The 26,021-nt window shown below is 47.9% G+C and overlaps 1 protein-coding gene across 2 annotated transcripts in view; it reads left to right on the plus strand.

The window, feature by feature from the left end:
- The first annotated feature begins 6,039 nt into the window (after nt 1–6,039).
- Nucleotides 6,040–26,021, plus strand: part of CD2AP (CD2 associated protein) — a 65,755-nt gene continuing 45,773 nt past the window's right edge. For both annotated transcript variants that reach the window (XM_085218409.1, XM_085218410.1), the window contains exons 1-2: nt 6,040–6,294; nt 25,435–25,595. In XM_085218409.1, the coding sequence (XP_085074535.1) occupies nt 6,291–6,294; nt 25,435–25,595 (165 nt within the window). In that variant the 5' untranslated portion in view covers nt 6,040–6,290. The remainder of the gene's footprint in view (nt 6,295–25,434; nt 25,596–26,021) is intronic.

A 26,021-nucleotide genomic window follows, 5' to 3' on the forward strand; every position in this document is an offset into this window, starting at 1 on the left:
GCTAAAGGATTCAGCTCTTTGTAGGAAGGGTATGGATCGTCCCCACACCAGCCCCTGGGTAATTAGCTCACAAATCAGCCCATTAGTTAAATGGCTTTTTTCCTTAGGGAAAAGAAGTGCAGGTGTGTAAGTATCACTGGTGATACATTTTTGGCATTGAGAACTCCCTATTTCTGCCACACATCCCCCTGCCCCTTCTGATGAGTAAGTGCAATCCCAAGCCGTTCAACAAACCCTTCCTTACAATTCATTCTTTGTGTCTTTTTCTATGATTGTATACATAAAAGCTGCAGCTATTTGCATTTTATTTGGGAAAGGATAAAAAATCTGAGTCCATGGTCCCAACTAAAATGGAAACTGAAAAACCTTTTACTTGACAAGACAGAAAGCCAACTTTCTCTCTGCCTCTGTCACCTCGTTGTCTCTGACAATCAAGAGGAGCTGCTTTTCCTCCTGGCTGAAATGCTGATGAGTGTTGGAGCAGAAATAGAGTCAAGGATATACACCTGTCAGTGGAAGGCCTGTTTTAGCACAGGATTTTCTAAACACGGTGTATTTTGGTCAGTTTGGGTCATTCTGCAGCTCTCCCTTGGGAATGCTCTTCATAAACTGCAAGGGCTGCACAGCACTCACAAAAAGGCTGCACTGTCAGTAATGTCAGTGATGATCCTGTGTTGTTTGATGCTGAGAAGAGGCATGGCACTGACTTTGGCATGAAGCAACAGAGAAGTGTGCTTGCCCTGCTCTGCCTTGACCTCTCTTACCACATAGAGTGTATCCATGCACTGCTCATTGCGTCGTCAGCTTAGAGAAAGCAATGGAGAAGATGTAAACACACAGATAATTCCACACCCCTCTCTCCAAAAGGCTCCTAAGACTCCTCACTATGGAGAATGCTGTTTTCATGCTTGCAAAGTGAGGCTTTTCCTTACTTGCATTAAAAGAGGGAAAAAAACCAACCAAACAAAGAAATGAAAAGCCCAGGACAATCATACTCAAATGACAATTTTGAATGAAGTAAGAAGTGCAGAATTTCTGTATTTGATCATAGAAAGGCTTGTTGCAAGTCCAAACTGCTGAGACAATTCACTGCCTTCAAAGTTTTCTGCTAGGTCTGCATGCTGAAGAGCGTGAGCAAAGACAGAGCACTGGAAGCAGCATGAAAGCAGGAGACAGACGTGCAGTGTCACAGAGTGGCCCTTCCCAGCAGCAGCAGCTCTCAGCAGCACACTGACAGCACAGCAGGGCTGCACACCACCACTGCTGCCTGCTGGACAAGAGCATTTTCAGTTGACACCATTGCCTCACCTGTGGCACAGGCACGGACTCTGACACACAGTGTGTGTGCAGTGCAGTGCTGTAAGCATGCCTTGTGATGTTACAGACATACTCCCTTTTGAGTAAACATTGTGCCTTCAGATTGCTGCTGTGAGGGCTGTGGAGAGACGGAAGCATTATGTTTGCAATTCTGTGTGTTTTGTGGGAAGCCTTCTCTGCTCCTTTATCCCCTCCTGGTGCAGAAGCAGGTTTTGGGCTGCTCTCAGTTTGGTCAGATAAAATGGCTGAAGCCACAGCCGTTGATGTATTCAGATGCTGAAGGAAGCCATTAGCCTGCTGGAGCCTTAAGATGAGATTTCTTTGTGCTAGATGTTAATATGAGGAAATGGTAAGCAGTGCCTGCCAAAGGAACATAGTATGAATGCCAAATGCTCAGTGTACCTGAAAGGGAAGGGGGGAGGTGGTTATTTATTAGAGAAAAAGTATTCTTTTTTGGGGCAGAGCTTCTCCCCACACTTCCTGCTGTTTGCAGCTTTGCGTTCAGTTGTTGCAAGAGCCCAGTATCAACAAATTAAACCACCAAAAGAGATAAGGAAGAAAAAATGTAATGGAGTAACTAGTCTTTCAGTACACTCTGATAATGGCCCTGAGGCAGAAATATGATAAATTCAGGCTTCTTCTTAGCCTCAATTTCAAATAGCCCCCACCCCCTGGTCATTTACCTTCGAGATCGGACGATTAGAAATACTTTATTTCACACCTGTGCAACAGGAATTATATTTCTGATTCTTCATTCAGAACTGCCAAAGCATGCAACCCTGGATGTAGTGCATAAATAAATTTGAAGGCAGTATTTTTGTACAACAAAAGCAGGCTACAGAAATGCCACTCACACAGGCTCTGATTGAGCTTAGCACACACACTTGCTGTTTCCACACGTGCCCATGAGGATGCAGGCAGCTCACAAAGCCAGATTCCATTATTCTGCAAACCAGCTCCTAACTTCTCATAGATCACCAACGACCCACAGCCTGTGCTTTGAAAAATATGGCACTACTGAAGGAATCTTTCAGTAGCTTGGAAACCACCATATGAAACCCCTTAATATCACAGCTATCTGCAGAAGCACAGTATTGAATCACAGAATCACAGAATGGCCTGACTTGGAAGGGACCTCAAGGATCATGAAGCTCCAACCTCTTCACTGCATGCAGGGCCACCAACCTCCACATCTCACAGCAGCCCAGGCTGCCCAGGGCCCCATCCAACCTGGCCTTGAACACCTCCAGGGATGGACGGGGATCCACAGCCTCTTTGGGCAGCTGTTCCAGCACCTCACCACTCTCATAGCAAACAACTTCCCCCTGACAGCCAACTGAAATCTGCCCTCCCTCAACTTCAAGCCATTTCCCTTGTCCTGCTGTTATCTCCCCTTTCAAAGAGCTGATTCTCCTCCTGTTTATAGGCTCCCTTCAGGTACAGTACTTTAGGTATTCCCTTTAGGTATGATATTTGTAATCTTTCTTTAGCAATGAGAAAAGGCTATAGCCAATTGGTCTTTACCTGGATGGAGGGAGCTGTGCTGTAGTTATCAAGGTTTGAGCCTTCCTCAGTGCCCTGTGTAACCATTAAGGTGCATTGAAGGGAGTCTCTGGGGGGGGGGGGGGGGGAGAAGAAAGGAAATAGTTGGTTCTGCTTCTTTAAATAATGAAAAAAAAAGAAAAAAAAAACACCACACACACGAGAAAAACCGTACATGAAATAATAGGATTAACAGTACTTTCCCCCTCCTTGAAAAGATGTTTTTTTTGTTACAGTTTTTGTGTACAAAGCAACTGCTCTGTACATTATATTTATTGTATATTTATTTATACTTCTATTTGGGAGCCCCACCTCACCCCGTGGAACAAGCAGATTCTAAGGATGAAATGAATAACAGTGAGTGCACACTAAGTGACTATTTCCCCCTGCTTTGTAGTTTTGGAAATGAGATACATCATAGAATCATAGAATCATAAACTGGCCTGGGTTGCAAAGGCCCACAGCGCTCATCCAGTCCCAACCCCCTGCTGTGTGCAGGTCGCCAACCAGCAGCCCAGGCTGCCCAGAGCCACATCCAGCCTGGCCTTGAATGCCTGCAGGGATGGGGCATCCACAGCCTCCTTGGGCAACCTGTTCCACTGCCTCACCACCCTCTGGGGGAAAAACTTCAATATATATCTGCAGCTTCTTCAAACCAGCAGAGGGAGTTTTCTCTTCTAAATAATTTTTTCACTTCTGAAATATAAATCTGTTTATTTTATTTTATTTTATGCTATATTTTCTCAGTAATGTTATGTTACCTCATAGGAATGATCTCAAAACAAAAGCAGACATTTTGCAGTCAAGACTGTTCAGCTCCTGAACACTACGGGCTGTGTGCTTCCATGTGATATTTACTGATATGGCTGTGCAAGAAGTAGCTGCTACAGAAAAAGCAATACAGTGTCATGAAAAACAGACCCATCTGTAATTCCAGGAGCAAACTGTTTGGTTAAACAACATTGGGGAACATTCAATTATTCAGTTATTGCTACTCAAGTGGATAACCATAACCTGATAACAGCTGACATGTAACTTTGGCTCACAAAATGAAGTTCCTTTAATTCCTTGTCCTGTGAGGCGAAGTTTTGGAACCTCCACGTTCAGGTTTCTCCATCTGGAAGCAATAGAATACTTTTAAGATTACCACAGTGGCAAAACAAGTGTTTTTTGTTTTGTTTTGTTTTCTTTAAAGAAGGTATTTTATTTAGAAAGTAATTATGAGTATACAAACATTCAGCACATAGAATCACAGAAACATAGAATAGCTCAAGTTGGAAAAGACCTTAAAGATCATGGAGTCCAACCACAACCCAACCATCCTACCCCAACTCTAACAGCCCTCTGCTACATCATGGCCCTGAGCACCACATCCAAAATTCATGTCATCAGACAGGGTAAGGAAGTAGTCATGCAGCTCAATGGCTGAGCCATGATTAATAGTTTAGATTGTTAGCCTGGCACAGATCTCGTTTCCTTCTGCTCGCTATCACTGCCCACTCACAGGAGCACGAAATATAGGCCCTGGTGACACCGTAACTCATACATGAGCAGACCTGCATTTCTGCAAACATTGGTGTGCAGACTGAGAATCACTGCTTTGCTCTCCACTGGGTTGGAGACCAAAGAGAGGGGCACGGCTGGCCTGATGTCAGTGTGAGCATCAGGGTGGTCCAAAGCTGGAAATGATGCAGTAATTGGAAGGAGTTTCTGGAAAGGAGGCTGCACAGAGCTCCTCTGTAAGTGTGTGTGCCATGAACATTTTATCCCTCACCTCTTGACGTTCATCCTTAGCCTTAAGGTGGGTCTCAGCAAGATTGCTACACTGGATCAGAGCTATTTCTCATCTCAGCCTTTATCCTTTTTTTAGTGTGTTTTTCCTCAGAGGAAGTGGGGAAAAAATACCTAAAACAAAAGAGAGAATTCATCCTTTTGAAAGTTATTTGCTCAATTTTTGTTGGAGGTGACTTCAAACTCTAAAGATAATGTTTCCCTTCAGTCCCAAATCTCTTACTATCAGCTGTTATAAACCCACTGGGGGAAGCAGGGAGTTGTACTTTAATTAAAAAGACTCTCCTTTACAGGGAGTACCATAGGACCACGCATCAGGTTTGAACACCACATGCTTGAAGGAAATTCTCACAATTACTTGCACATTTCCAGTTAGAACACCGTAAAGGAGATGAAATACCAAACTGGGATCTGGTTTGAGCTTCTTTACAGCCTCAGCCTTCACATCATGCCTCCAGTACTCATTATCTGACTCATTTTCTGTGTCCATCTCACGAGAAGGACGCTCAGCCAAAGCTGGCTCCTGGAAATACTTGACATTCTTTTCAGGCTAATTTTGTCATGGGCTGGGCCGAAATGGCTCCTCCTGAGCCGTCCACAGAAGGGTTCCTGCAGCAGGAAGGCAGGGTATTTCCACGGCAGGAGCTGCACTGCCGTCCCCTGATCTGCACCACAACCACACGTGTTTACGTGCCCTTCTGGCCTCCAGGTCACTGCTTCCCTGTAAATCTGTTCAGTTCGCAGCGGCCGTTTTCACTCTTCCTGTGTTTCCCACAAAAACCTTAGTGGTGGCAGCCTGATATAGCTTTGAATGCTTCTTTTTTCCCTTTAAGAAGTACATCTTGGCCACAAAAACCCAACCCACACAGTGCTATGAATTATCCCAAACCAACGCACAAAGCCCATAAACGTGGAGCATGGAGCAGGGGAAGTTTGTCCAAAAACTGAGGAGAAGCAAATGGGGCAAAGGTTTTGCGTGGGAGTGGTTGTAAACTGAGCCAGGGGAGGTTTAGGTTGGATGTGAGGAGGAAGTTTTTCCCCCAGAGGGCGGTGAGGCAGTGGAACAGGTTGCCCAAGGAGGCTGTGGATGCCCCATCCCTGCAGGCATTCAAGGCCAGGCTGGATGTGGCTCTGGGCAGCCTGGGCTGCTGGTTGGCGACCTGCACACAGCAGGGGGTTGGGACTGGATGAGCGCTGTGGGCCTTTGCAACCCAGCCCGTTCGGTGATTCTATGAAAGCCCGTGAGGCATAACGGGCACAAACTGCACCCCCGTCCCCTCGGTGACTGTGGGATAGCGCGCGAAGCGCCGCCCGCTCCGTGGAAGCGCCACCGAGGGGGAAGGGGGAAAGGCTGTGACGTCATCCCGCCTGGCAACGGCGCGCGGCGTGGGGGCGGTGGCGCGCGGCTCTCGCGGGATTTGGCGGCCCGCGGCGGGCGGTGCTGTCGGAGCGGCGCTCGGTGCGGCGAACCGACGGGACGGCTGCGCGTCCGCCTCCACCCCCCACCTCCTTGCCCGGGCCGCCGGCGGCTCGGAGCTGCCCTGACGTCCGGAGCGGCGCGGATGGAGCCGCCGTGCCCGGCTTGAGCGCCTCGGCGGGACCAGGAACCGCTCCGCCGAGCTCGGGCGGGCGGGCGCAGCATGGGTGAGCGCGGCGGGCAGCGCGACTCGCGGCGGGGCGGCTGCCGCGTCCTCGACCTCCTCGTCGTCCTCGTCCTCCTCCCCGCACCCCTCCCCACCCCTTTGTCTGCCGGCCGGGCGGTGGGTGGCGGTGCCGCCGTGCCCGTTGTGGGGCGGATCGCCCACCTCCCCGCCGCGCCGCGTTCCGCTCTGCGCTGCCCGGTGCCGTTGCGGTGCCGCATCCCCGTCCCAGCAGCGCGATTTGAGCTTTCCCGGTTGTTTCTGGGGAGCTTTGCTCCTTCCTCGTGTGCGTGGGAACAAGGAGAGAAGCGCACGGCGTGTGCTCGGGGAGGGGATGCCCGCTCCTCCCGACCTGCGTTCCTCGGGATTTCGTTATTGTTATTTTGTAATGGAAGGGAGCCTTGCGCTCAGAGCCTGCTTAGAGCGGAGTCTGAAGGTGTGAGGTGAGGTGGCTGTGCTGTGCTGTGCTGTGCTGTGCTGCTGTTACGTCCCTTCGGGCTCCTCGTGCAGCGCTGCAGGTGTCTCCGTGCCTCACGGCACTGCCTGCGGGTCAGCAGCGATGTGAGCTGCCCTGCTTGTGCTGCTGGAAGGCCTGTGCTGTAACGATGCTGTAAAGATGCTGGTTCGGCACTACGACCTCATTGCAGCCTTCCAAGGGTGGCTGCAGACACGACGGCAATCAACTCTTCGAAAGGGGAGATAACAGCAGGACAAGGGGAATGGTTTGAAGCTGAGGGAGGGCAGATGGAGGTTGGATGTGAGGGGGAAGTTGTTTGCTGTGAGAGTGGTGAGGTGCTGGAACAGCTGCCCAGAGAGGCTGTGGATCCCCGTCCATCCCTGGAGGTGTTCAAGGCCAGGTTGGATGGGGCCCTGGGCAGCCTGGGCTGCTGTGAAATGTGGAGGTTGGTGGCCCTGCATGGCACAGGGGGGTTGGAGCTTCGTCATCCTTGAGGTCCCTTCCAAGCCAGACCATTCTGTGATCTCTGAAGTACAGCAGAGTGAAGCACCTGGGGGTTTCCATAGGGTAAGTCTGGCTTATTGAAAGTGTTGCCGTGCCATTTGACATTCTGTATGAGGCTTGCAGTGAAGGACTCATGCAGTTTTCAGGCTGTGATTACTGTTCCATGTCATTTCTTTCTCTTAAGCCACATTTCTTTCCCTGTGTTTTCTGATTCCTGCAGTGAAGGTGTGGTGCTGCTCCATAGGCTACTGAGTGGAGAGGGCTACTTAGCTGTGTTTTGTTATTGTGTGGGTTATTGTAACAGTAACAATTCCTGTGCCTCTGCAATTATGTAGAAGAGTTTCTGCCAGCATGCTGCTGGCTTCAAATGAGCTCTTTGCTAACTGGAGAGCCTTTTAAATATCACAGAATCACAGGACGGTTTGGGTTGGAACGGACCTTAAGGATCATGAAGCTCCAACCCCCCTGTGCCATGCAGGGCCACCAACCTCCACATCTCACAGCAGCCCAGGCTGCCCAGGGCCCCATCCAACCTGGCCTTGAAAATAGATTTCTAGATCTCATCCTTCAAACCTACACTCCTATAACTGAAAAGCAAGGAGTGATATGCAATAAGCTATCTCTAAAATTAAGAAGGAAAAAGATGCGAGTGTAGTTTGTGCTCGCTATATTTAGTGATGGCTTTGCTTTACCTTGAGAAGCCATTATTTAATTGTGTTTTTACTGACGTCATGGTGGAGCTGGCTCTTGATAAGAGACTGTTTGTCTTTTATATCAGGCTGTGAAAGAGGCGTTGTATGTCAGAGAAGGCTTGGAGGAAATGGCTGAGGTACTCGATGATTTTAGGTTTCCAAGATTAACAGGGAAGTAACAGGAGGACAGCATGACTCTGGGGAGCTAAAAGTGGACAGACAAGTTCGGAGGGCCTTGGAACAGCTTCTTTTATGTTCTTGTAATAGTTGGCGATTCATGTGGTGAGAATGTGATTGATGGCAGAGTGGAACAGGTTGCCCAAGGAGGCTGTGGATGCCCCATCCCTGCAGGCATTCAAGGCCAGGCTGGATGTGGCTCTGGGCAGCCTGGGCTGCTGGTTGGCGACCTGCACACAGCAGGGGGTTGGGACTGGATGAGCGCTGTGGGCCTTTGCAACCCAGGCCGTTCTGTGAGGAGGGTGTTGTCAGCAGGGCTGTGTGAAGCCGTTGCTGACACCCAGCTAAATGCCCAGGCTGTCCTTCCAGTGCTCTGTCTTCTACTCAACGTGAGTCATGGGCGTTCAGTACATGGTTCTACAAACAGGTGGAGAGTTAGACTGACCTAAGGGAAAAAAGTGCATTCAGGTGTTCTGGGAAACATTTCTATTTGATTGAGTTACCTTTTTGCTGCCTTGGGTTGGCAGCCACTCAGAGGGACGTGCAGTTCCACGTATCGGTGCAATATGACAGCTTTTCTGCCTGCTTCTGAGTCTGGATAACAGATTGCTTCTCAGCTACAATTAGGAAAATGATGTGAATGTATAACTCTGCATTATTGAGGAGGTTTAGCTACATTGCGGTTTGCTACTAAGTTTTACATCGCTCCATGACTAAGAATGAAATGATCCAGGGAGCAGTTGGTACATGCTGTAGTGATAGACTGAAGTGTCACCTCACTGCTGACAGGACGAGGGGAAATGGCCTCAAGTTGTGCCAGGGGAGGTTTAGGTTGGACATCAGGAAACACTTCTTTACAGAAAGGGTTGTTGAGCACCTGCAATGGGCTGCCAGGGAGGTGGTTGAGTCACCATCCCTGGCTGTGTTTAAAAGCGTTTGGATGTGGTGCTCAGGGCCGTGATGTAGCGGAGGGCTGTTAGAGTTGGGGTAGGATGGCTGGGCTGTGGTTGGATTCCACGATCTTTAAGGTCTTTTCCTACCTGAGCTATTTGTATGGTTCTATGACTGTGTTGGTCTCCTGTGAGCATATACTTAAGTACTGGAGTTTTCCCTCTTTAAAAGAATAAAAAATAATAATAATAATAAAAAAACTGCTTTATTTCCAAAAATCAGTGCTGCTTCCATTTGCAAGAGTTAGTAGGAGAACTTTGTAAGTGTGCAATGTTTTGAGAAGTTGGATGTGCTTCTTTATTGCTAACAGCATGAATGCAAAATGAATATATTGGGTCTACAGAAACTACTAAATAAGTTCATTGAGCTTTAAGTTGTGGGGAGCCTTTTGCCTTCTTTCACCTCCAAGTTGCAACAAAATAGTCTGGAAGGTTTTTTTTTTAGGTAGACTGGGAGCTTTTAACAACTGAGAACTGAAGAGCTGATGCAGCGAGTGTTACGTAGGAGAAGGGCTTGGAAACAAGATAGCTGGGCAGTCTCTGTTTTCTGTCATCACCCAAAACTGTGCTGTGTGTTCTTTGCTGTGAGAGTGGTGAGGTGCTGGAACAGCTGCCCAGAGAGGCTGTGGATCCCCGTCCATCCCTGGAGGTGTTCAAGGCCAGGTTGGATGGGGCCCTGGGCAGCCTGGGCTGCTGTGAGATGTGGAGGTTGGTGGCCCTGCATGGCACAGGGGGGTTGGAGCTTCATGATCCTTGAGGTCCCTTCCAACCCAAGCCATTCTGTGATTGTGTGCAATTAGTAATTTATGGACTTTTAAAAAAGTGTTTGCAATTTGATGTTTGAATCAATGCTGAGGGCCCCCTGGGGAGCTGAGCAGACAGACTCACCGCCCAGCACTTCCTGTGAGCCCATCTCATGTGAAGGGCTGCACTTGGGGAAGCGCTTCCTTTCTGTCTGGGGTTTTGTTGTTTTCCTCTCCTGCAGAGCTTGCACAGCCTGATGTTTTTGTATTTCTTAGAAGCTGTGCGTTGATTGCCTCCTGGTAGCTGTTGCCTTGTGGGTTCATTTCTGCCCACTGTAGTTGTTTGTCTTCTGCTCTCCATACATTCCCTGTCCCCTGCACAAGCTGTTCCTTGTGCGTGCTGTCATTGCCCCTAACCCAATTTCATGGAAACGATGTGTTAGGAAAGAAGAGCAGCACAAGTGCTAACATGGTGTGGACCAGCTTGATGGAAGTGGGCAAGATGAGCAAATGAAAGTTTTTGCAGGTGGATCTGGAGTGTAGCTATTTCGGGCAGAAACTTAATGGCTGAGAGGGGATCGTAGAATCATAGCATGGCCTGGGGTGGAAGGGACATCAAGGATGACGAAGCTCCAACCCCCCTGTGCCATGCAGGGCCACCAACCTCCACATTCACAGCAGCCCAGGCTGCCCAGGGCCCCATCCAACCTGGCCTTGAACACCTCCAGGGATGGACGGGGATCCACAGCCTCTCTGGGCAGCTGTTCCAGCACCTCACCACTCTCACAGCAAACAACTTCCCCCTGACAGCCAACTGAAATCTGCCCTCCCTCAACTTCAAACCATTCCCTTGTCCTGCTGTTATCTCCCCTTTCCAAGAGCTGACTCCCCTCCTGTCTGTAGGCTCCCTTTAGGTCCTGCAGGCTGCACTGAGGTCACCCCGCAGCTTCTCTCTCCATGCTGAACAAGCCCAGCTCCCTCAGCCTGTCTTTGTAGTGGAGGTGCTGCAGCCCCCTGATCATCTTTGTGGCTCCTCTGGACCCTCTCCAACAGCTCCCTGTCTTTCTTGTATTGGGAGCCCCTAGATCTGTCCAGTTGGTGTTTACAGGCTGGGTACATAAAGAGACTATCCAAGCAATGTTTTATTTTCAAGTTATGTTATGTTCAATGTTATGTTGTGTTCAACTTTTCCTTTCCTGACTCTGTTCCTTTCCATAACCTTTGCTTTTTCTCTTCTACTCCAAATTCCCATACTGCTACCCATCCAAAAACTCCCTCCCACCTCACGATGGTGTAGTTTGTTGCTATGCAGCCTCCTGTCTACTTCTGAGCAGCAGTTATATGCAACTTTGCCCCTGTGCTGCTGTGAGCATCAGGCTGCTCGCACGCTGCCGTCGGCTGGCTTGCTGCAATGCTCTGAGCCGTGCCGGCTGTTACACTGCGCTGCTCAGCTGGTGCTTTCTGCACTCATTGCTGGCTATGTGACGTGACAGCGCAGCAAAGATTGGGTTCTGTAGCTAGCTTGCTCTGAGCAGGATGTTCACCCAGGTCACCTCTCCAGCCTCAATTGTTCTGTGGTTCTTGGCATAAGTGAGACGAATAATGTTGTGATGCCAGCACAAATATTTACTTTCTCTGACTAATACCAACAACTATTTTTGGATTGGACGCTGTTCAGTTGCTCCTGCAATATGCAGAGTTGTGGCTGTCTCAGGAAACTTAAAAGAAAAAGCAAAGCATTTGTGCAGTGTTTTTGAACAGTATTTCACTGAGAGGGCGGTGAGGCACTGGAACAGGTTGCCCAAGGAGGCTGTGGATGCCCCATCCCTGCAGGCATTCAAGGCCAGGCTGGATGTGGCTCTGGGCAGCCTGGGCTGCTGGTTGGCGACCTGCACACAGCAGGGGGTTGGGACTGGGTGAGCGCTGTGGGCCTTTGCAACCCAGGCCGTTCTGGGATTCTGTGATCTGCGTTTCCTCAGATACTCAGCGCTGCTACTGCCAGAATCTGAGTGAAGGAGAAGTGATGGGCTGTGTCTGCTCAAGGAGCTCCATCGTTCCACTTCAGAATGATGTACACTGAAGGGAATATAATGTGAGGCCACATGAGATATAAAGTGATCTTTTCTTACAGGGATGTGCGTTACCTGTAGCACGATCAAGGTATGACAACCAAGCTATTAGGCAGGATTGCTTTCTGCGGAATAACTTTGAATTTAATATTATGAATTACTTAAAAAAACCTCTGAAACCTGATATTTGAAAAATGGCACTCTTTAAAGTTTTCTGTTGGTTTTTGCTAGTAGTACTCGAGTAGAGAATTTTCCAAAACATGGAATGTGGTGTTTTCCTGTAACCTGAGCGACTTGTCTGTGCTGAGCTGCCACAGGAGAAGCTGATGGCCCAAGCAGTGCTGCCTGGAGGTGAGGCAGGGATCTGTCTGTCAGCTCCTGTGCCACAGTGCTTTGAGCTTCCAGCTCCCACTTGGCATTACTGTTTAAGAAACTCACAGTTTTTATCATCTTTGCTGGCTCGACCAGATAGACCATTATCAGCAGTTTTATTTGAATAGCTTATGCTTGTACAGCTTCCTGAAGGGCCCCTCAATCTCTGTGACCTGACAGTCTTTGACAGTAGAGAAGAATGCAGGTGGTTTGGAAGTGAAGCAGCACCACGCAGTCTCTCCGTTCCTTCTGTTGTTTCCTCAGCAGCCATACATACCTCAGTGGCTGTCGCTGGGTGTCTGTGCACTGCAGCTGCTAGTTATTTTATTACTTTTTAAATTAAGAAAACAGTTTTTCCAGAGTTCCCGGAAATTCTCCTGACCATTGAAAGATGACTTGAGGTCATCAGTGTTTGCCTTTTGGTCAGCCTTAGTCAAATGGCTTTGGCTGTATATGAAGCCAGGTCTCAGCCTTAGCTCTGGCTGGGAGTTACCGACCTCTTGGCTTGTTTGTGTGAGCTGAATCATCTGACACTTCCCTGCCTTCCTGCTTTCAGCCAGGCCCTGCAGGAATGGATGGGGAGCTCAGGGCTGTGCAGAAGCACGAGGTGGGGGTGTCAGGGCAGGGCTGGCTGTGGCACATCAGCAGTGCTAAGGGAGGGAAGGATTTCCTCCAGCCCTGATGGGAAGGATTCTTCCAGCTTTCCTCCTGTGGGGTTCATTGGAAATGCCCTGGCTTACCTTAATTGTGCATACGACTTGCTTTCCAAGCTGTGTTGTTTCTCTTTTTTTAATGTATTTATTAATTTAGAAAAATGCAGAAGCAGAACAATAAGCTAACTTGTCAGAACGGTTTGAGTCATTCCCATGCAATGTGTTTTTGGGACTGGATGAGAGAAGTTCCCGTGTTTGCTACTCTAAGAAATGAAACCACTGCAGTATCATAATCTTTACTAAGGGAGAATCACATCACTTAACTCAGAAGTGACGTTTTCAGTTATGAAAGGTTTTAGGGCTTGACTTCCACGTGGTCTGATTTGCACTGAAAGTCATCCTGTGAGTGCAGTTTCATGCTGTGTTTCATTAGAGGTAACTGGAGGCTGCTGCTGCAAAGGGTGAAGCCCTGTGCTTGCTGTCCCTGGCCAGCACTGGCTGCTGTGGTTTCTTTGGCTGTGGTGTGAGCTGATAAGCTGCTTGTTGTGGTGAACTTCTCTGCTAGGTTTATTATCCTGTCAGCAAGCAGACTGGCCTTACCCTGACTGTGTGATCGTTGTCTGCTGTGCAAGAGTGGATGGGAATGCATCGTAGGGAAGGGAATGGAGAGGTTTTCACCTGTTTCATTTTAGCCTGTAGTTACTTTGCGCTTGATTCAAGCTGGAACTTTAATTGCTTTCAGTAGCATCCATCATCCAGCAAACTGTCTCACACCTTTATAACTGATTTTAAGATGCTTCTTAGAAAATCTTCATGCCATCTTCATCCATTTTTTTACAGTACTTTTAATTGACTTAACGATGACTCTAAAGGGAAAGCAGAACAGTCAGTCCTTGTTATTCACGTGCTTTTTGTAAGTCTGTGGGTTTGTTTCTTCTGCCCTCAGCAGCATGTGTGTTTTGAGAAGCAGCTTGAGCTGTGAAAGCATTCTTCTATCCTTGACCCTTGTCTGCACTGAAAGCTTTTATGGAAGTTGACTTATTTAGCAGTGTCATAAGTTGGAGACTAATAAGATTAACTAGAGCAAGCCTCTCTAAAACTTAAAAGAAATTACACTGCTGTTGATACTCCTTATCATCATACAGTCATATCATAGAATCACAGAACAGCCTGGGTTGCAAAGGCCCACAGCGCTCACCCAGTCCCAACCCCCTGCTGTGTGCAGGTCGCCAACCAGCAGCCCAGGCTGCCCAGAGCCACATCCAGCCTGGCCTTGAATGCCTGCAGGGATGGGGCATCCACAGCCTCCTTGGGCAACCTGTTCCAGTGCCTCACCACCCTCTGCTGAAAAACTTCCTCCTCACATCCAACCTAAACCTCCCCTGGCTCAATTTAGACGTTCATCTGAATGTTTCTGGGTCAGGTTCATAACTACTAGAACAAAGTGCCAAGGAGAAGGGCTGGATCTGTCAGTTCTAGGTGTGGCTGATCCCTGGATGATGACTTTATCCATGTATTCTTCAGTCTTCTCTTCCGGCAGATGTAGTGGTCATGTGCTGCTGGGATGAAGAAGCTGGCCAGGGTGGAATCCCACTGGAGGAGAAGCAGCAGGGTGCTCTGGCAGCAGGCTCACCCAGCACAGCTCACGGCTGTGTTACTGGGACCAGTGCAAGAGGCAGCACTGCAGGACTGCAGGGGGACAGAGCACGGCAGGGCTGCTCCTCATCCTCAGACTGCTGGCTGTAGTTGTAAGAAACTGTGTTCTCTGCCAACGACTGACAATCCGTTCCTGAAAAGCAGAGCCCGCCTGATTTTGTCAGTGGTTAAATAGAGTGTTATTTTGTGTAGATTTTCTGACATGAAGCTTCACATATTTGGCTGTGTTTACAAGCTGCCTGGGAGTGTCTGCAGAGCTTCAGATAATCATCTTGAGAGCGTGCCATGGGCTGTTTGCTGGGAACTTCAGTGTTCCCAGTTACTGCTCCTCTGAAGCCAGGTAAAGTGAGATGCTGTTTTGAAACCAGGGCAGTGGAAGGGCTGAGGCTATTAAATAGACATTAGGATAAAAATTAATGTCACAGGTATGGAGGGCAGATTTCAGTTGGATGTGAGGGGGAAGTTGTTTGGTGTGAGAGTGGTGAGGTGCTGGAACAGCTGCCCAGAGAGGCTGTGGATCCCCGTCCATCCCTGGAGGTGTTCAAGGCCTGGTTGGATGGGGCCCTGGGCAGCCTGGGCTGCTGTGAGATGTGGAGGTTGGTGGCCCTGCATGGCACAGGGGGGTTGGAGCTTCGTCATCCTTGAGGTCCCTTCCAACCCAAACCGTTCTGTGATTCTGTATGGTAAGTAAGGAGATAGCAAATCTTTTGGAAAAGCACTTGCAAACAGTAGAATAAGTCTATTAATCATAATTGATTATAAGCTATGCTGTTTTGCTCATGGAAAGCAAATGCAATGCTTTGTATGCCTGACTTAATTTACATGTGGTTTTGAAGATAAATATGATCTTCAGCATAGGGAAAGAGTGGATCCACTATGTGGAAGACAGTAGTTAATAAGAAAAATCTTATGGAAAGCGTACCAGTATTTGTGAAGGAATGTGGGGGAGCTGAGTCAGAAGGATGAATCCTTTGAAGCTTGAGGAGGACATGAAGGTGCATCTTGTCTATGCTGCAGGGCCATGTGTCAATTACCAGTGCTGTTGTTCTCAAGTGTGTTGAGAATGGCAGAGGAGATGGTTAGTTTTCTGTGAGCTTTGGTTCCGTTGCCCTCTCTCCCTCCTGCAGTGACCACAGTCCTGTGCCCCAGATGGCTTTTCATAACCTTCTGTGATGTCTCTGCTCCCTTCCTGAATTCCTCAAATACCAAAGCTCTGTGTTACTATCAGTTAGCTATGCAAGACGTGGCACATGCTGTAGCTGTGTCCAGGCTGCATATCTGATGATTAAGCCAATCAGCAGCTTAAATGCAGGAGAGTTAGGGTAAGGAGGGGAGGGGAAAGGAAAAAAAAAAAAAGCATGGTACTTATTTTGAGACAGTATTTTGGCGTGTTTTACAATGTGGTTATGCAGGAGAAAATTAGTGAGAGTGAGGAGGCAGACCAATAGCACGCGTGTGTTCTGAAGTTACTCATCTTTTCCTGATGAGAGGTGAAGAAGAGAGGACCAGGGCGTAAAGATAGACACCATCACCACACGCAGACAAGACTTGTGGTATCACTTGTGGCATTTTGCTTGCCAAGCTAAAGAGGGACGGGCTGGATGGGAAGACTGCAAGGTGAAGGGAAGCTGGGCTGCCAGCTGTTCCTTGGTGGCTATTGGACGTGGTCAGCAGCACTGAAGATAGGGCAGAGTGGACCTCTGCCTGGAGAGGATAGTTGGTGTGCTGTGACAGCCCTGGGGCAGGGAGCTGACAGGAATCTCCTGAAATGCCACAGAAACACATGTGTAATCCAGCACCTCGAGGGAACAGCCTTTCTTTATATTGGGTGGCTTCAGCAGAATAGCTAGCAGGTTGTGGGAGTGATAGTTTGCTGCTAATTGTGATGGCTAACTGTGATTTTAACTAAGGGTGGTGAGGCAGTGGAACAGGTTGCCCAAGGAGGCTGTGGATGCCCCATCCCTGCAGGCATTCAAGGCCAGGCTGGATGTGGCTCTGGGCAGCCTGGGCTGCTGGTTGGCGACCTGCACACAGCAGGGGGTTGGCACTGGGTGAGCGCTGTGGGCCTTTGCAACCCAGGCTGTTCTGTGGTGATTCTGTGGCGGCACTAAAGGACATTGTTTAGTGATGGGGCTTTGTGGATCGTGCTGACAGTTGTACTTCATAATCTTTAAGGTCTTTTCCAGTCTGGATGATTCTATGATTCCGTTATCTGCTGCTCACAAGGCTGTATCTGAAATACTGTTTCCAGTTTTGCTCTCCTTTCCCCCTGAATGTCAACAAACTGCAGAGCCTCAAGCACAGCAAGGAGGACAGTACACGTACTATGTGAGAAGTTGGTCCAGCTTGGAGAAGAGAAGGCCATGCTTGGAAAGGCTGCCTGGGAGTGGTCGTGTTGTCTCCATCCCTTGCAGACTCCCAGGATTGAGCTGGTCGGAGCCTCGGGTGACTTGCTTTGACTTTGAGGTCATCCTTGCTTTGAACGGTTTGCAGTACGTGACCTCCAGAGGGCCTTGCAAACTTTTTTCCTCCCCACTGCGATTCAAAGCGTTGCAAGCCTTGCTGGCTTAGGTCATAATCTTGATAGGATGTGGTTAAATCTCCTCTAAATTCATGTCACAAATGGTTTTTTAAAGGACTCGATTTCTTAAATTTTAGAACATAATTGAGCTACAGAAGCAATATAATCTCTTTTAAAAATACCTAATTGAAGCTTTAGGGTGCCCTTGAGCCTTAATGCTTTTGACTGGCTGTTGTAAAAATCCATTGCATGAGGATTTCTGTCAGTGCTTTTCAATCAACTGTTCGATTGTCGTATTAACTGAAATGTCCGTGCTATTAAGTGAATGAACTTCATTAATGCAATAATTAGTACAGGCCATCCCGACAGAATGAAGTCAGATAGGAACACTTGCCGCTTTTTTAATGCTAAGCATATTTTGTGGTTTTTGAAAGATCCCAGTCTGGGACCGTTCAGACAATTGCATCATTCGTGTTTTTAAAGCTGAAGGGAACACTTTGTGCAAGATCCGAATGAAGCTTTTAAGTTTCCATAAATGCCTTTCAAAGCCAAATTCTTGCCATGTTTGCGGAAATACTAATAGCCATTCTGAATTAGAGATGTGCCAAGTTGTAGGCCATCTATCGAAGCATTCGGGTGGTTTTTTATACTGTGAGAGAGTTTGTGGTTTGAGACCAGAGGGCTTTCAAAGACCTTATTTCTGTGATGTATGAATTCATAACCTGGAGCTATGATCATGCTGTCCTTTTGGGCTGGAGGAGTCCTCGAAACAGTCTGCATGAGAAACTGCAGCTCTCGTAGTATCAGCACCTTGCCCTGATGTTGTAGGAAGGGAACTTAAATGTGTCTGTATTCAAACCGTATTAATTTCTTATAATTCAAATGCAGATCTTTTTTTTTTTTTCTTCTTCTGTAACTTAGTAAAAAGATTTCTAGCTCAGATAAGCAACAGAATCTTGAGATGTATTTTGTGAGCTGATGATCTAGTGCAGGTTTGGGTGAGAAAAGTGCTAACGAAGCTGGAAATACAGTATTAACCCCGTGGTAGATCTGCTGCTTATTTAGTGCTCTGGGGCTGCAGGATCTAAATGGGATGTGTTCTTTTCCTTGTTCACAGCTTCTTGACATAGCCTCGTTTTAGCAGCTGCCGTAGGCTGGTGTTTTGTGACTCGCCTTTGAATGCTTTACCAAAATAGGTGGTATAAAATTAATGTAAAGGAAGAAACAGGAAGAGACATAAGCCTGTATATGGAACAGTACCTGAGTCATGGCTTGTGGAAATGGTGGTGGGGTTTTTTGGTTTTGGTTTTTGTTTTCAAGCACATTTCTCAGGGCCCTTTGTGGTCCGTGGTTTTTTTGCTTATTGGATTAGTGGTGGTTCAGCTTTACTTGTGAAGACATTTGCAGCCTGTTCTGCTGGTGTCACCGCTCTGATTTCCTCTCTGGTTTCCTGTACTGAGCTCTACTCACACGTAGTTATAGAACCAGCAAGCAGCACAAAGCATCACTTAATGCTGAAGGGAATTTCCCAAATAAAAGACCTTGACCTCTTCTGTTTCTAACGATAGTCTGAAATACCTGCAGTTAGCACAGGTTTTCCTGTAATGCCTCCTGCTTCACATCTTCTCTTGCTACGTTCTTTCACTGAGAGGTGAGGGTAGCATGCTGATTCTTGCTCAGAGTACTTGGAGGATGTGGGGGGAAACAAGTATGCAATTTTTGATTCTATTGGATAATGTAATCACAGAATATCCTGAGTTGGAAAGGGCCCATAATCATGGAGTCCCAGAATGGCCTGGGTTGCAAAGGCCCACAGTGTTCACCCAGTCCCAACCCCCTGCTGTGTGCAGGTCGCCAACCAGCAGCCCAGGCTGCCCAGAGCCACATCCAGCCTGGCCTTGAATGCCTGCAGGGATGGGGCATCCACAGCCTCCTTGGGCAACCTGTTCCACTGCCTCACCACCCTCTGGCGGAAAAACTTCCTCCTCACATCCAACCTAAACCTCCCCATCTCACTTTAAAACCATTCCCCTTGTCCTATCACCACCCACGCTCACAAACAGCCGTTCTCCTCCTGTTCATACGCTCCCTTCAAGTATTGGATATCGATCTAAGTTGGTTTTGACGCAGTCTTGCTCCTCTGACCCTGCCATGAGCATCTTAGGCAGGTACACTTGTGGAAAGTTGGCACCAAACAGGTTTTTCTGAGGCTATTTTCTGTATCTGATTCATCAGAACAACACTCATGAACTTTAGCACAAAGCAGGACAAAGGGCCCATGTGTGTGAGCATGGAGGAGAATGTGTGATCACAGCATCCGGGTGAGAATAACCATCCCTGGAGGTGTTCAAGGCCAGCTTGGATGGGGCCCTGGGCAGCCTGGGCTGCTGTGAGATGTGGAGGTTGGTGGCCCTGCATGGCACAGGGGGGTTGGAGCTTCGTGATCCTTGAGGTCCCTTCCAACCCAAACCATTCCATGATTCTATGATTGATATGTCTTGGAAGTTCATCTTTGCAGGTTTCTTTCTCTTCTCTCTGGGAATGATGTAGCTATCTCGAGCACTGTGAAAAGGAGAAAAGGAACAGCATGTTTGCATCTGTTTGCTTCTCATGCTGATGCTTATTGCAGTGTGAAAGGAGCTCCTTCTTTGCACAAGGTTGGTGTTCGGAGTGGTTTCTCCAATAGTGGGAAATGTTGGGTGCTTACCTCCTCAGTGTGAGGAGCACTGAACCCACGGCTGTATCCCAGGAGAACACTTGTCCCTTTGGGGAACTGGTGAGTGTGGGCTTTGAGGGTCAGTTGCATGAAGAGGAGGGTGACTCAGGGAGTAGGTGTGGGCACAGAGGAGGGAGCGTGGCTGTGCAGTGGTGGGAGGGATTTGGCTGTCCAAAGCCAGATGCTCACCTCTGAACAGGAGAGCTTTGCCAGGCAGTGTTTTGGAAGCTGGGGATAGAAAACCTACCAGCTTTCTTGATATGAGCACATGGGCAGTCATCAGCATCACTGCTCAGTGTAGCAGGATGCTGTGGTACTGAGGTGGGGGAAAAGCCCACTCTTACAACCACTGTGCATGGTTAGTTTATAGATGTGTTTTCATCGTTGGCTCCTGAGCTCCTTGCTTGAACGTCCAGCTGTATGCTGCTGTATTGCTATTAAAACAGCTTGAACTCATTGTCATCTTGCAAATTGTAGGGACGTTCTGGGGAAAAGCAATTGTGAAAGAGCAGAGCTTTCTCCTTCAGCCTAATACCCAATTGTGAGATAGTTGTGAAGAAACGTGTGATAGTAAAAGGATTGGATTGTCTTGTTATCTTTTGTCTCTAGTGTAAGTTTTGTCTGCTGTAAAACTGCATTCCTTTTAACTCTGTGTGCATTCATACATTCTGACCAAAGTGTTAGCTGAGTTTTAGAAGAAACTAAACTTTGGGCTTTGTGAAAGCTGTGGAAGTGAGGGTAAGAGTATTAATAAGGTTTATTTCAGACATCTAGCAACTGTCTGTTGTGACCTAACTGCAGTTTTGCTGGCAAGCTGCTTCTGGAGGCCGGACAACTTTCCAGGGCTCAGCTTCCAATAAATGACTTTCCAGCTGGGCCAACCTGAAACCAACCTGAGCAGACCCTTCTGGAGCACAGCACACAGCTCAGGCTCTTCCTGCAGCTTGATGCTGGACTTGGCCCTGCAGCTCTGCTCAAAGCTTCCTGGGTAGCTTGGGAGTTGATACGCGGGGTTTTCAGTTATCCCACAGGTGACTTCAGCTTAGTTTTGTAAGCTGTTCAGTGTCTTTTGCAAGAGGTTTGTTTTGTCTGGTTTCTGTCTTTTTTCTGGCTGGTACAGAAAGGTCACCAAATTCTGCCAGCAGCGTAATATCCTAAATGAAGTAGCAAGAATGTGAAAATGTGCTCTTTGCTGGATGGTGTGTGACCCTTGGCTATTTCCACTCAAGACAAAGGCTAGAATTTTGATGTCTTATCTGCTCTTTTCTGTTGTTTGCTTATTTCTGTAGCGCTCCCAAAGGAACCCCAAAGGCTTCTCTAATAGGCGGCTTAAGGAAGAGCCCTGTAGCTGAGGACTCGCTTTGTTGAAAGCCAGTGAAGATGGGCGTTGGGTGGCTGTGCTGACAGGGAGCTTCCTGGTGCTGACACTGCAGAGAAGTGCGGAGTTCACCTGTGCCAGCAGAAACTCAATGCCTTTCTTGGGGGACACGCTGGCTAAGAGTCTCGCTGTTTTATCAGGGAGGCGGTGTTGTTAAGTTGGACAGAGGTATAAACCTCTGCCGTGGGGATGCAGTGACACCACTGACTGGTTTTGATATATTAGATCCACTTTACTGGGAAGTTGCCATCTTACTGGAAACCAAGAGCTGAACAGAGCACACCCACAAAGCCCAATATAACCCCGTATTTCCCCCAGAGATTTCCAATTGTTTATGTGGTGCTCTTTTTTTTTTTTTTTTTTTTTTTTTTGCTTAGCGCTGTCGATTCAATCAGTGCCCCCTCCCCCAGCATCACCAAAATTAGGTCAGAGCCCGCCCTTTGGGAGGTTGTGTGATGACACTGAGTGCTCTGGTTGGAGGACAGAAGGCTGCCACCAAAGGTAGGACCTCGGCTTCAACCAGTCCCAGAATGGCTGCAGCTGGAAGCTCTGCTCAGCTCGGCCAGCTCGTCTGCTCGGAGTATGAGCTGGGTGAGGAGCTATGAGATACGGTTTAGTAGCTTAGGTAGTAATGCTGATAGGAGGATGGTTGGACTGAATGGTCTTGTCTTTTCCAACCTTGTGATCCTGTGAGTAGGGGCAGCTGCAGCAGGCTGTGTCTGGTTTGGCTTTGAGCATCACCAGGATGCCGTACAGTCCTGGCAGTGACTGCTGGGGCATACACTGGTGAGCAGCCTGTGCTTGGACTTCGTATCAGTGAGGATAACCTTCTGATTTTGGCATTTGGGGAAAGTTTGCAGTCCATTTCACTATGCACTTCTCTAGCCTGTACTTCTGTCAGTTTGTGTATGAGGATTTTGTGAGAGATTTTGTCCAAAGCCTTGTTAGAATTGGGTGAGAAATAGTGTCTCCTTCTTTCTGAGACTTCTAGTCTCAGTGAACTAGTTTTGCACTGAAGGCAGCTATCAGTTTGGTCAGGCAAGATTTCTTCTTTACACGTCTTTGTGGATTTTAACTGCTTATCCCCCAGGTGCTCTTGGATGGCTCAGGCTAAGCTGAGCTCCTCTAACAGAGCTTCCAGTCCCTTGCCTGCAGCCAGGATCACAGAACGGCCTGGGTTGCAAAGGCCCCCAGCGCTCATCCAGTCCCAACCCCCTGCTGTGTGCAGGTCGCCAACCAGCAGCCCAGGCTGCCCAGAGCCACATCCAGCCTGGCCTTGAATGCCTGCAGGGATGGGGCATCCACAGCCTCCTTGGGCAACCTGTTCCACTGCCTCACCACCCTCTGCATGAAAAACTTCCTCCTCACATCCAACCTAAGCCTCCCCTGGCTCAGTTTACAACCACTCCCGCGCAAAACCTTTGCCCCCATTTGAGGCTTCTCCTCAGTTTTTGGACAAACTTCCCCTGCTCCATGCTCCACGTTTATGGGCTTTGTGCGTTGGTTTGGGATAATTCATAGCGCTGAAGCATTTTTGTTTTTCAAGTCTTGGCAAGTCTATGTGACTGCAGTCTAGCGTGTCGTGGACACTTTTAGTAGCACGTCTGTTCTTGATGAAATGAGAACACGGTGTTGGAAATATATAGAAGGATAATCCATGTGCTGACATGGCTTCTAATTACTCTAAGGAGTTGTGACTACTTAAAAGCCTTTACTGTCACTGTTGAACAGTGTTTTGCTTGGGAAAATACAAGTGGAATTGCCTTCAGCAGGTAACATCATGCGGTGACTGGACTGCTTGGGCAGTGGGAAGGTTCCCTGCCCATAGTGCTGCAGCCTGAATCACATGGACGCCTGGCACTGCTTGCTAATGGAAAGCAGAACTGGCAAATGTTGCACATGAGGACTGAGCAGAAGGATTTGTTGGTATCGTCACATGAAAGCTTCATGCAGTGTGTTTATCTTGGCTTTCCCCGTGACCACTCCCACTTCCCAGGCAAAGGAATGGAATTTAGATCCTGTTTGTGTACGTAGGAGAAGGAGGATGGTGTTAAGTAAGTGTCATTGACAAACACAAGAGGAAATTCAGCACCTGAATTTCAAAAATAAAGTGCTGATGTTTGTTCACTTCAATTTGCCTTCAGAACATGGAGTCTCCCAGCACGTGTCTGGGTGGTTCTTGAGAACCTCCTCCGACTGTTGGCACGACCACGGCTGTGCCTACAGCTGGGTGACCAACATGAATGCGCTGTGTGTTTCAAGGGCAGATACAGAAATGTTCCCCAAGGAAATAAAGAGGCATTTAAAATAATTAGTTCATGTTGACACAGCGTGGCTATGATTACTGCTTCAGACTCTCCTGTGGGAAGAGGACCAGGTGTTTGGCAGCTCGGTGCTGTGTGTGGTTACAATGACAGACCTCGTGTTCTGCTTCCCACATTTACCTTCACAAAACGGGTCCTGTGTTGTGTGTATTGAAATGCAGTGCTTGCTCGTGTGCCTGGGAGAAGTACGTGGCTTTGTCTTAGGTCATCGTGTGTCTAGGTTTCCAAAATGGGTTGGTTGGAAGATGACATTTGTATTTCCAGGCGATGGATGGCTATTGCCTTTATGATGTATGAGTGACAGAATTTCCAGTCTACTCAGCAGTATTTTATCTCAACCACTCAGCGGCAGAAAAGTGCTCTGCAGAATCAAGACAATTTCTGTGCTTGCTGCAGGCAGTAATGGGGAAAATAAATATTGAAGCAGGCTTAGAGCAAACGTTGGGCAAAAATAAGCTCACACCATGGCAGTAGCATAAATGAGGAGTTGCACAGCTTGTGTCACAAGCAGATAACTGTGGTGGTGACTTCTCTGCAAGGCAAAGACAACATTCTCTCTTGAAGACGGGGGGAAAAGTAAATTGCTTTCTTGGTTATTTTCAGCTGGCTCCTTCATCAGTGGTTGTATTGAGAATGACCACATAGGCCGTTCTGACACTTCTGTTGCATCCCTGGTGCAATCCTGTAGCTGTGATTTTTACTGTTGGTGTTCTGAGTTCATGGGTAGGCAGCAGAGGGCTGAAGGCTGTGCTTCAGCATGCATGCAGCAGTGCTTGTGCCAAAGACTGTCCACAGGTAAGAACTCTGTACCTCGGTTTCGTGGAGCTGGGAGAAGGCCCCAGAAGACTGCTTTTCTCCCATTTGATTTCTTAATTGTGAAATAACTGTTGGATGCTGTTATGGATCAATAAAATAACAAATCTGGGGAAAGCAAGCAAATAAAAGACATGTACAGCTCTTCAAAATGTCTGTTGTTCAACCCTCCTATGGTCTTGTCTTCGTGTATGTTGTGATCTACAGAGCAGGGGAGGTTTGGGGGAGCATAGTGTTACCTCTTGTAGCAGCTGGGTGACCTGACTGGGTTCACAGAATCCCAGAACGGCCTGGGTTGCAAAGGCCCACAGCGCTCATCCAGTGCCAACCCCCTGCTGTGTGCAGGTCGCCAACCAGCAGCCCAGGCTGCCCAGAGCCACATCCAGCCTGGCCTTGAAACTGGTTTGGGCTGAGGGGAGCTGGTTGCTGCAGGTCTGTGGGACGTCCTGGCACGAGCAGGATTTCTTCATTAACACATGAGCCCTTCTTTCCAAACAAGCCAGAAGCTGTTGGTAAACGACTCCAATAGGTCTTGTGTAACAAGTGCACAAGTATGCCGACGCATTGCCAGGCTCTTCTGAGGAAACCTAGTTCTGTCAAAATTAAAGCTTGCTTGCTTTATTCCTTTTTGTACCAAATCAGATGAATCTGAAGAGAGGTGCCCTTTAAATATGGGTGCCAATGAAGTTGACAACAGTCATTCATGTCTTTGTGGTTTTATTAAATGTCTTGGATGAAACTTGTATTGAGACGTTTCTGTAGGCAGGACAGTGAGTGTGGCTGCTAACAAAGTGTTGTGTGTGCACCATCCTGCAGTCTGAGGCTCTCTGTTAGGCCCCAGGTACACATCCCACAGCAAAGGCCTTCACCTATGGGATGTGGTTCATAGCTGCTGAGTCTGAGACTGGGCCCTGGGCTCTGGGTGTTCTCCTTCGAGCTTTTACAGCACAAAAAATCACCTCCCTCAACACACAAAGTGTGCTATTCCTGGTTTTGCTTTACTTTAACAGGTGACTTTTTTTACCTTTCTGAAATGGGTGGGGACACAGCAGTTCACAAACAAGTGTTGCTGTGAGGATATTAACACATGCCTGAGTTGTTTCCTTTTTTTTCTTCCAGTGGAGTACATTGTGGAGTATGACTATGATGCAGTGCATGATGATGAGCTAACCATTCGAGTTGGGGAAATCATCAGGAATGTGAAAAAACTGGAAGAAGAAGGATGGCTAGAAGGGGAGCTGAATGGCAAGCGGGGCATGTTCCCAGATAATTTTGTGAAGGTGAGTTTTCTGTAGTGACTTCTATTGTGGCTGCCTGGTTATTACTGAAATGGTACAATTACACACCTGTTATATTTCTAAGGGGATGAAATTTTGATTTGAAGACCTTCTAGTGTAGTCAGGCTTCTTAGGATGTTTCTGGAAGTTCTTTTCTCTTTATAAGCTCTTCTCTCTGTTCTTGCTCATGTGGGCATTTCTGTTGATCCATACCTTTGTGCTGTATCCCATCTCATTGCGACTGCTTCAGTTGTGTGCAGCCCAGTGAGCTGCCTTAGTGAGATGGTTTGACTCCTTAAAAACTAAAATGAAATAAAAATCTGTGCCTATGAAAGCTATCAGCTCAAGAGAGTGGGGAAAGTGTGGTCGTGGCTCAGTCAGCTGAGCTGTGGTTATGTGAATGCTTCAGCTCAGATGGCAGCTGTTTGA

The sequence above is a fragment of the Meleagris gallopavo genome, chromosome 2 (assembly GCF_905368555.1).
Source record: "Meleagris gallopavo chromosome 2, MGAL_WU_HG_1.1, whole genome shotgun sequence".
In the NCBI taxonomy this organism is placed as follows: Eukaryota; Metazoa; Chordata; class Aves; order Galliformes; family Phasianidae; genus Meleagris; species Meleagris gallopavo.